The sequence below is a fragment of the Amyelois transitella genome, chromosome W (assembly GCF_032362555.1).
Source record: "Amyelois transitella isolate CPQ chromosome W, ilAmyTran1.1, whole genome shotgun sequence".
Classification (NCBI taxonomy): Eukaryota; Metazoa; Arthropoda; class Insecta; order Lepidoptera; family Pyralidae; genus Amyelois; species Amyelois transitella.
The window spans coordinates 10687057-10698840 of record NC_083536.1 but is presented as its reverse complement, the minus strand read 5'-3'; the positions used below and the strand labels follow the sequence as shown (position 1 = coordinate 10698840).

At 34.7% G+C, this 11784-nt stretch overlaps 1 protein-coding gene and 1 pseudogene across 1 annotated transcript; one reads left to right on the top strand and one right to left on the bottom strand.

Annotated features, from left to right (window-relative positions):
• Nucleotides 1-1458: 1458 nt before the first annotated feature.
• On the bottom strand, nt 1459-2424 carry LOC132904193 (uncharacterized). The gene has a single exon (XM_060954104.1). The coding sequence runs from the start codon at nt 2422-2424 to the stop codon at nt 1459-1461; it is 966 nt and encodes a 321-aa protein (XP_060810087.1).
• Nucleotides 2425-3201: 777 nt separating this feature from the next.
• LOC132904192 (putative nuclease HARBI1) lies at nt 3202-7597 on the top strand (annotated as a pseudogene).
• Nucleotides 7598-11784: the final 4187 nt, after the last annotated feature.

Below are 11784 nucleotides of genomic sequence, written 5' to 3'. Positions count from 1 at the left end.
CACATCTATTAACAAATATAGGAGGTAAACCATCTGGACCAGCTCCTTAAGACGGGTCTAGCTTTTTTATTGCCGTACTAATCATTCTTTCTGAGCAGTAGATTGATTCCAGTAATGTAACAGAAGAAATATCACCATCCGGACCTGCGTTAAAGCATTGGGTACTTACGAGGCCATTGTCAGTAAAAGTTGATGAGAAATGTGACGCAAATGAATCTGCTATGTCCTTACCCGTTGAGTGAGTATTATTGTCAGACTTCATATTAGATGGTAAGGAGTTTGTATTTTTACGCCTGTCACTCATAAACTTCCAAAACTTTTTGGGATTACTGCTTATCGTATCCTCCATATCGTGCATATATTTGGAATAGCAGGTTTTAGCAAAACGATCGCAACGTTCGCGTAGAATTTTATACTCAATTTCGTCGCGTGGATTTTTATATTTGCGAAAACGAAGCCTTATTTTGTTTTTTTCGGCGAGGAGTTTAATAAGCTGGACATTAAACCAAGGAGGGTACTTAGATTGCTTTGGCCGGGATTTGGGGACGTGTTTATCGAGTATATTATTTAGTTCTCTGTAAAAGGTTTCAGTCATTCCATCAACCCTTGCTTCCGTGGAGAACTTTTGAGGCCAATCGATCTTCTTTAACTCATCTTTTATTTTGGAATAATCAGCGCGGAAAAAATTCAATCGAGGCTGCGTCAGTCTAGGCAATATGGAGACCTCAAAATCAAGAGTTATGAGTAACGGCGGATGATGTGAGTCTATTTTGCTTAAATTATCTATTGACCTCTCAAGTCTCGAATTATTAAAACTAGTAATAACAAGGTCTAAAGTTCTGTCAAGTGCATTCCTTATGTAATTTAACTGAATCAAGTTATTTAAGTTTAGGAAATCAACAAGAGTATAGCCCAGTGAATTACTATATTTGTCAGGCATAGCAACATTAGAATTTTCCACTTGCGTCCAAGAAATAAATTTAAGATTAAAATCACCAACAACAAGGACGTCGTCCAAAGTTTGCATGACAGAAGCCGCATTATCACAAAAACCCTCCAAAATATGTTGTTTAGGATAGGGAAGATAAAAACCGCATACTCCCAGTCTTTTAGTCTCACCATTGTCTTTCTTAAAGTTTATTACCACCCATATGTCCTCATAGGCTGTCTCCCAAAACCGAGCTCGTGACGAACAAAAACTCTTGTTTATTGCTATGAGAACACCCCCTCCTCCGTCAACGGGATATCTATCTCTTCTATATACGTTGTAACGTTGATCAATGAACTCGCTGTCTTGAATCTCAGGTATTAGCCAAGTTTCAGTGAATATTATCATATCATAGCTGTTATTGAGGATTTCCAACCTTATTTTGTCAGTTTTAGTCCGCATTCCTCTTAGGTTCTGGTAATATGCATTGAATCCTGATATATTAGCCACTAATCATTCCTTTTCACTTGCTAGACAATTTGCTTCAAGCTCTCGTGGCTACGAATGTGAATAGCCTGAGATGTTTCATTCTTCCGAATATATATACGTCCATCCCGAACCCATACAAATTTGTAATTAAGTTGTTTGGCTTTTATCCTAGTGCAAGCATGTAATTGTTTGTTGGCTGGGCTCAAATGCTCGGACACATACACGGAGACTTTGCCTCCTCCACAGCCCAAATGATGAGAGGAAAGCTTATCTTTGGGATTGGCTTTATTGAATTTGGAGATGGCCGCAAGTAGCCCGTCCCTAGTTGTATGACTACGAAATTTGGCAACAACAGCACGGGGACGAGCATTATTATCTTTGTTTAGTTTTGCGACACGCGTGGTGGTAAGCACTTCGCACGAATCCAATGGATAGTCGACAGATTTAGCTAACTGTACCAACACAGTAGAGAGATTCTCCTTTGAATATTCGGGAATACCATTAATTTCGACATTGTTTGACCTCATCTGTTGTTCCATTTCACCTAGTCTACTCGTAAGATCCCTGACAGTTGACTGAAGGTACTCATTGCTCTTCTGTAGCTGGTCAATAGTTTCAACCTTATCATCAAAACCAGTCTTAAGTTGCTCATACTGGGTATTAAAGAAGGAGAGAGAATTTTCAATCGAGCTAACTTTGTCATTTAGACTTCTGAGTTCACTGGAAACAACATCTCTTATGGTTTCATTGAGCGTAGATTTCAATGCCTTGCACATCTCCTCTTGAATGATTACGCGAATGTCATCCCAAGACCTGGAGTCCAGGTTAGGTAAATCATCAGAAGATTTACGACGCATAACCCTTCCCGCACAGCGACGCACCGTAACATTTTCGGCTTCCAGTTGTACCTGCACCGCTCCACGAACAGGGGTATTTTTATTATCTTTTTTAGGTTCCGCACTGCGACATTCGGGGCATAGCCAGGACTGCTTACTATCATGAGACATTAGGTTATATCTTTTGAGGGGGACGTTTGCACACTCAAGATCGAACATCGAACCACTAGCGTAACATTTCATATATTTTCCTGATGTCAATATGGTGCTCCGACAGCCCGCGCAGGCATTTGCTGGAGGTGACATTTTGTTTATTGTATTAAACACAGCAAAAAAGGCCCACTGATAATGTTCGTAGCAAGATTGTATGCAAGGCGCAGCAATAAAGGCCCCCGAGCCGGTTACAATCACAGTGTCAATGCGTCACTGGGCGATGACGGGACGCGGCAGGCGAAGCGGGCGGGGCATGCGCGCAAGCAACACGATCGATGCTCACTGCTAAGTGTCCTTATTATCGTAGGTATTAATAATTTTAAAAACTTGCCAATTAAATTCTGTTGTAGTTCACGCTGGCGTTGACTAATTGAATTTTTGTTTGATGTTTGATGCAGAAGAACAATAGAACTTCACTTTGATATGTGTATCGAACTAAAACGTACATTAAATCTTGTAACTTTCATTAAATAACTCGGAACGTAAACGAAAAAGGACTTGTTGCTCGGGCGCCAAAGGCGAATAGTTCCGCAGAATATATGTATGGTCAAGCAATTCGTTTACCTGGTGATTTTTATGATATCACAGATAAACGAATTAGTGATGAGAATACGTTTTTACAACAATTAAGAGATAATATTAGGAATTTGAAACCAGTTTCGAGACAGTTAAGAGACTCACGTACATTATTTGTTCATGAAGAATTAAATACCTGTAATTATGTTTTTATTAGAAATGACGCGGTACGAAAGCCATTGGTTCAACCGTATGATGGTCCTTACCGGGTCATTGATAGAAAAGGTAAGGTATTTACAGTCCAATTAGAAAATAGAGTAGTTAATATATCAGTGGATAGATTAAAACCAGCACTTTTATTAAGTGATCAATCAGATACCAAACCGGTTCGCGTAAACAATGAATACGGTAGGCGAACGACTGATTATATTGTTACTCGGCTCATTAATAAACTGCCTGTGGAATTACGTGATATATTGACTACAAAAAATATAAAATATAAACTTAAAGAGCATTTCCTTGGTTCCCTTTAAAATGTATAGTGTCATAATCATAATTAATAAGCGACCTAATAATAAAAAACATATGTATTTGTCCAATTCTTGGTTATTTTCTTCTTCTATGTATTACAATATGATTGATTGACGTAAACTTAATTCTAAGTGTAATCTCAAACCTTAGTGGTTTCGCTATACTAAGTTAATACCTACTCAATGTTTTGTAAGATCTTTCATACAATAATAAAAAAAAAAAAAAAAAAAAAAAAAAGATACGGTGGATGGAAACTATGATGCCAACGTTAGCAATAAAATAATTATTCAGGATAAAAAGGAAAGTAAAGAGAGCGATATTGTGATGAATCAAAAAATTACTAGTAGAGGTCGTGTGGTTAAATTGCCAGTAAGATTTAAATGTTAAAAAAAAAAATTTTTTTTCGCTTTCCTAAAAATTTCTATTAGTCTAAGAATAGTAATTTTATAAAACTGATTAGATTAAGTTATTGTAATAATTTTATTTTTTATGAAATTAGATTAAAATGTAATTAGTAATATAAGTCAAGTAATGTATAATTATTCATGTAGCCGACTGTACTTTTAGTATTAAAATATTGATACAGTATTATATGTTTAAATGTACTTTGCCGTGTGGTTCCCGGCACCAATACAAAAAAGAATAGGACCACTCCATCTCTTTCCCATGGATGTCGTAAAAGGCGACTAAGGGATAGGCTTACAAACTTGGGATTCATTATTAGGCGATGGGCTAGCAACCTGTCACTATTTGAATCTCAATTCTATCATTAAGCCAAATAGCTGAACGTGGCCATTCAGTCTTTTCAAGACTGTTGGCTCTGTCTACCCCGCTAGGGATATAGACGTGACCATATGTATGTATGTATGTATGTAATATTTTAATGACGAAGACTGAATTGTTGTAACAACATAAATGATAAAGCTGATGCTTAGTGTAATATGGAATTTTCAAACTAGCAAAAGCAAATATCCTAGTTACAAATTCTGTATTGTAAAAATTGGTATTTTTCGGTATCATACAAATTAGTTGTTTAAAGTTTATAATTTTTTTGAATATTCATAATGAGTCAATATAATACTAAGGAACAAGTAAATGTCGCCTCAAACAATGTTGTTCAAGAAAATATGAACAAAATGCAAGTGACACTGGTTATTGTTGCGTGTTAATGGGAACTCTGGTTGGATTAATTATTGTGAAATATTGCCATCAGAGGACAAAGAAGTGGCTTAATAAGCAAATCGTTGGTGCGGTGACTAAGATTACGTCCGTAGCACAGACGGTCTTTCAACAGCCACAGGCAGCCAGCCGAGTGCAATTTGACGCCTTAGATTCATAGAAATGCTATTATGTGTTGCGTTGTATTCAATGGTCATTGTGTTAACATTACATACCAATAGTTACTCATATTAAATTTGTGAATGATAAAACATTTGTATGGCATTTAATAAATTTTTTTTTGTATGTAAAAATTTGGGGGGTGTAGTGTAGGGACGCAATGTAAGTGTGACTGTTATGTGTCAGCGATTTTGTATGAGAGCGACGAATGAATGGCGTGTGGTCAGTTACTGCGCACTGGTCCTCACGCGTATACGTATAGTTTAGTTATTGAAAATTAATTCATTAATAAAAGTTAATTATATAGAACAATTTATTATTGAATATCAGTGGCGGTGCTCCCAGTAGATTAGGACCCTCACACTATAACAAAATAGGCACTCAAGAATATTTTAAATTAATCAAATTATTTAATTTTTACATATTTAGTAGGAGCTTATAGATTCAAAAAAAGTTACTATTTCAGCAAGTCCAGTGGCTTATTGAAGTTATAAAATTGGGTAAAAAAAATTGAAATACAGCTTTTTAAGGCGGAAATTATTCTTGATGTGTTATACAAGTGATATGTGAAGTAATTTTCGGCAATTAATATACATTTTACGTACCTATTCATTTTATTATTTCAAGATGTGTGATGACGAGCTTGTGTTATTTGAGTTCCTAGAAAACGATTATAATACTTCTTTGCGAAGACGAAGGCTCTTAGCTCGTAATCAGTTTAACCCCTTTGATTGGGAAGATACGGAGTTTATGAAACGACTAGTTGTGCTCGCGACTTCGTCCACGTGGAATAGTTATTTTGAGCATCATTGAACCACCAAATATGAATAATTTACCCCGTTTTTTTCACATTTTCCATTATTTCTTCGCTCCTAATAGTTGCAGTGTGAAGCTATGTAGCCTAAAGCCTTCTTCGATAAATGGTCTGTTCAACACGAAAATAATTTTTCAATTCGAACCAGTAGTTCCTGAGATTAGCGCGTTCAAACAAACTAACTCTACAGCTTTATAATATTAGTATAGATACCTATCGACTGTCAAAAAATTTGCTGACGAAACTTTGTGAAGAGATTCGGCCTATGATGAACGTCGCTAAAAGAGCTACCAATTTATCTGTAGAGACAAAAGTAAGTGCCTGCTTATACCTTTACTTCGTAATTTACTTTTTGCAAGCAAATCAATAACAAAGGTAATCTATTTTGTTTTAGGTTTTAACTGCTTTATCTTTTTTTGCAACTGGTTCTTACCAGAGACCTATAGGTGATATAGGTGGGCATTCCTTGGCTCAATAAACTGTTTCAAAAGCAATTGCTCAGAACTCCATGGAAATGAGAGAAAAATATATAGTTTTCCCAAGAAGCCATGAAGACCGAAATAAAATAAGGGCAAGGTGACAAAACAGTATCCATATTTTTAATTTATTGATATTGGTAGATTCATACTATAATACATTTTTAAAATTTTCTAGATTTTATCAAAAATTTGGCATTCCTGGTGTTCTAGGGTGCATAGACTGCACACAAATAGCTATTATAAGACCTACAGAAAATGAAGAACGATATTTCTGTAGAAAACATTACTATTCATTGAATGTTCAGCTTGTAAGTACTTATACAATCATCTGTTAATCATTTATTATACATACATACATATAATCACATCTTCATCCCTAGTGGGGAAGTCAGAGCCACCAATATACCACCCTATAAATTCCATAAATTATTTTAAGCTTATTATTTAGTTGTAAGAATTGACAATTGAAATTTTAGATTTGTGATGCAGATATGCAAATAACAAGCGTGGATGCTAGTTTTGGAGGGGCCACACATGATTCCTTCATATGGAATTCCCATCCCATTAATAATAATTTGGAAAATTTGGATGAAACAACATGGTTATTAGGTAAGATGGTACATTGGTGTAAACTTAAATATATTTATTTTTCTATCATAAGCTTTAAAAGCACAGCCTTTGTATCAATGGTACGCTATAGCATACCATTATACAAAATGTTTTATAATACATTTGCAATTTATTATTAAAGTTAGATTGATTTGATACTCAAGAAATTTTATTATTTGTCAGCTTTATTTTTCCCCGATTGCATTTCATTTTATATATGTACATAATATTAATAATATAACTACTTTAGTGTAAAGTTTTAATTTATAAGCAAAAGACTTGCACAAAAGATGATTATAATAATATAAATTCATAATATGAATTCATATATTAAAACATCACATCTTTATCCTTTACGAAGCAGATAGTCTCCTTCCGAAAGACTACATTTAACTTTACAAAAAAATAATATATAATTTTTACAGGTGATTCTGGCTATCCACTGAGGCAGTTTCTTATGACACCAGTGGTAAATGCTCTCCCTGAAACTCCGGAAGGCCACTACACTAATGTACATGTTCGAGCCAGGAATGTAATTAAGAGAACTATTGGCCTTCTAAAGTCACGCTTTCGTTGCCTCTTGGCCCACAGAGTTCCACACTATAAACCCCAAGTTGCTGCATCTATTGTTAATGCTTGTGTCATTTTACACAATATTTGCAATAAAGCAAATCTTACAGCACCAGAATTGAGTGATGCAGACAGCTCTCAAGAAGCTCAAATGCAGCCTACCAATCTTGCTGAAGATACTGTGAGTAGCAGCCAAAACAACCAAGCACTTCAACAGGGTGTAGCTATTCGGAATGATCTCATTCGTCGACTGTGGGATGTCCGGCGTTCCTGAAATAAAAGTTATTAAGTAAAAATTATAAATTATAATGTATACTAATACTAATGTTAATTAAAATTAATTAAAACATAAGTTTTTAAGTCCACTTTTATTTTATTATTAGGATAAATTTTATGTTTCATTAGATTAAAATTTGTTTAACTTTATATGGCATTGTTATAAAATTTAATTACATTAATAGTTTAGTACCCAATTGAGTAACAGAGCCAGCAGCCCGCGGTGAGCGGCGCGGCGTGCGCGGTGACCGCGCGGCAGGAGGCTGCACTTCCGTAGCCTGCGGCGCTGGCGGGGGCGTTACGATCCTCGACGGACCGGGCTGAGGTTCATTTCCTCCCCAGTATTCTAAAACACTTAGAGATCCTCCATCCTGCGCCTCGTCTTCATTGGGGATATTCCGTTTGTCTTGTCCAAACTCTTGGGTAACTTCCTGTAAGAAATATACTTAATTTATTTATTTTTAACTTAAAAATATATGTAACTAAACCATACTAATTCACATTAATTTATAAAAAGACAAATATATAATACCTTTTTAGTTTTTATGAATAAATTAAAACCTTTCAATGAAATTCAAATTCATAAATCTAAAAAACGATGACTATATAAGACTTCATAATATGAAAATAAAATAATAATTAACCTTAGTTCTTTTAAAACACTAATCAAAAGACTGTATTCTGATGCATCTAACATTTGAGTGTACTTATATTTATGTAAGTTTATATATATTTTATTTATGTAGATATGTTTATCATTAATTAGTTTGTAATTAATTGATTATTGTAACGCATCCACAATGCTTTTAATCTACGCTGCCTCTTTGACTTTGATTTTCCTTTTTATTTTGGTTGACTGGAAGAAATCCCGATTGGGATAAGTCCGCCATTGTACATATTCTTTTATATTCAATGACTGTTCTGATTTTGTTATAATTATTTTTATGTGCAATAAAGAGTTTACAAACAAACAAACAAACAATAATTAATTGAACAGTAAAAAGAACTTACTTCTATTGTTGGGGTTAAAATTCGAGGCAACTGGCTAAGGTTCTATTGGTTCCTGAAACGAAATTAAGTATTTTTAATTTTCATTTAGTTTTGACATTAAAAAAATTTATACATGCATAATTTACATAATATTTTTTATTAACTAGGACATTTTTATTGATCTTACCCTTTCAAAATTTGGTTCCACTCTAATTCCTGGCAGACCAGTGCCAAAATCCTGGCCCACAATAACCAAAAACTTCTCTTCTATTTCAGTAAGAGGCCTCACATTTGAAGGGCCCCCTCCAGTCAGTTGATACAACGCTCTGACTAACGCAACATTCTTTTTAATTTCGATTTATCCAATACTGTAAAATACAAAAATTTAAGTAAAATTAATTCCAATACAAAAACTTTTAAGTATAAATTTAACCTTTCTTGAAAATTTGAAAGTTGATGAAGTTATTAGGCTTTGTTACATACATACATATAACCGCGACTATATTCCTTGTTTATAGGCAGAACCATGATATGATGTATGGATCAATAACAGAACGAAATTCAAATAATGATTACCTCTTACAACATAAAAAGAAATGTTTACGTACTTTGCACCATCCTTTCCAATCTTTTGTTGCTCCATCACCGTGCGAGTTTAAATACTGCGCTATCTCTTCCCACATTCTTTTTGAAAACTCCCTTGCTTGGGACGTTTTATTAATGCCTGTAGCTAAGCACCTATTTTTATTTAAAAACTCCCATAGCTGCTCAAGCTGGCTGAAAGTAACTCTTCAAGTGTGGGAGACACTATAAAAAAAACAACCACTTAAAATAGTTTTGTTGAAAGAATAAGGTCCCATTCAAATTGACTAACACACTTGTTTATATTTAAAATGTATGCTTGACGATTAAAGTAGTAAAATAATTTACTTACGACATTATGATTTTGTAAAAATTATCCTTTTTTCACTTAAATAATATTCAAATATTCAAAAACACGCACATAAACAAACGAATCTGCCGCTACAGGTACTTATTACGTACCACTTAACTCGAAATCAAAGTACGTTCCGTTCCGAATTTGTGTACACATCATATTGCTTTAAATGTTATAGTTAAAAACAGTCGTACATACTATTTAAATAAAATTTATCTGTATTTTGAAGTTTTCACATAAACTTGGTAAATTGGTGCTAGTTTAGAATATATATTTTTGTACAAGTAACAAATAAATAAACATTCTTTGGCACAATATAATGGGAATTTCGTATAAGGAAACGAAAATCTAGTGACATCACCGAGCGAGATAAAATATTGAGAGATCGTATAGCTTGTTCTCTTTCTTTCGTCTGCCAGCAGCTGTCACCGGGGAGTGCGACGCAGAGACAACTTTTATTTTTTATTTGATTTAATTCGTTCACTAACGATTCAATTACGACTTTGTTTTAGTAAGGTGGTGGTATGAATTGAACGCGATTGATTTTAGGTTCCTAAACTGAATAGGTCTGTATTTGAATCGTTTTGTAATAGTTGATGGTAGGCCTGCTGTACTTGGGCGCGGAGGATGTTGCGCGCCATCTATTTTAGTCAATGAATAACATTAAAAAGCACCTCGATGGGCTATTTTGGCGCGCAGCATTTAGTACCCAAGGCATTTACTAGATGGCGTTTTATACTTGTAAAATTTGACAATTACCATTTATTCTCTTCCTCTTCCGAATAAACATCAGCACGTAGTACACATTCTTTTATTTGAAATTCAAAAAAATACGGCCCAGTAGAAGCGTAGACATATTCTGTATTCGTTCAAGCTTAGATGTGTATATGTACTAGTAGATCACTGCGGAACAATTACAAGTTGTCGATCCCAGCACATCGGCTGGCTAAGGTAGGGAAATCATTTCTTATTAATTGTATAAGATTTTATAATAAATTACCAAAAAGTGTTCTTGAAATGAATGATAGAAAATTCAAACAGTATATTAAAGTTGAGCTTTGTAGGAAAGCCTATTACAGCACGGATGATTATATTAATGATAAACATGTGTGGCCCGAGCTGGACATAATGGCCTCTTAAATGCTTGTGTATTTTTGACATGATCTGGACATAATTTGTACAGTATGTACATATTTTATTTTATATTTATTTTATTTGACGAAATATTCGTATTGACATAATCAGTTCTACATTCATACATGTTTTTTAATGTAGACAATGTGCATTCGTCCACGATTTAGATTTAAGAGATCTATATTTGTAAATTGACGTCCTATGAAAATGCTGCAGTGTAGTTTGTTCCGCCGCTTCTTCTACACATGCGCTTTGGAAGCGGTAGTAGTTATAATTAGATTTAAGTTATGTGACGTCAATAAGTGATACCTTGTATCCAATTTTGAAAATAAATCTATTCTATTCTATTCTATTCTTATTTAACAGTTTCTCAGTCAGGTCGATATACGCAACATCAGCGTAAACGAGAACAGGAAGGAGTAATGAACGTGCCAAAAGCGCTTTAGTATCAGTAGGTAGGAACTGTTGCAATCGCCTCGGAGAATGCAAGGAGATAAAAGTTTTCCGGCTAAGCTCACTGATTTGAGGGGACCAAGAAAGAGTTTCGTCAATGATTATTCCCAAATATTTAACTTTGGAAGCAAGAGGTATAGTATCATTGCCTAATACAACTTTGGGAAACACCATGGACTTAAATTTTGAGATAAAGTGAGGACTACTTATAACCAAATCAGAGTTGATGATACTTATCGCATGGTTGAAATTATTCAGTGTAAGAAGCTTTATAAATTTGGAGGCCGTCCGCATGAAGGTGGAAGAGGAAGACAGCGAAAAAGTGATTCCATCAATGAATAATGAGAAAAGAATTGGCGAAAGTATGCCACCTTGAGGGACACCAGCATCCAAACTACACCAATCAGAACGATTGTCATCAACCTTGACCAACTGACGCCGCCCTGTAAAATAAGAACGAAACCAGGCCAGGGTAGAAGCGGAGAAGTAAAGACAGTACATTATTGCAAGAAGAATCTCGAAATCGACAGAGTTAAATGCACTGGAAAAATCATGTAAAACGAGCAGCGTAAGATTTTTCATTTCTATATTAAGACGAAAGTCATCAGTGATTTTTACAAGTGCCGTTGCTGTGCTATGACCAACCAATATGAAAGCCAGAATGGAAAGGA

Coding starts and splice junctions, on each gene's coding strand:
- LOC132904193 (XM_060954104.1), bottom strand. CDS start 2,424: ATGTCTCATGATAGTAAGCAGTCCTGGCTATGCCCCGAATGTCGCAGT.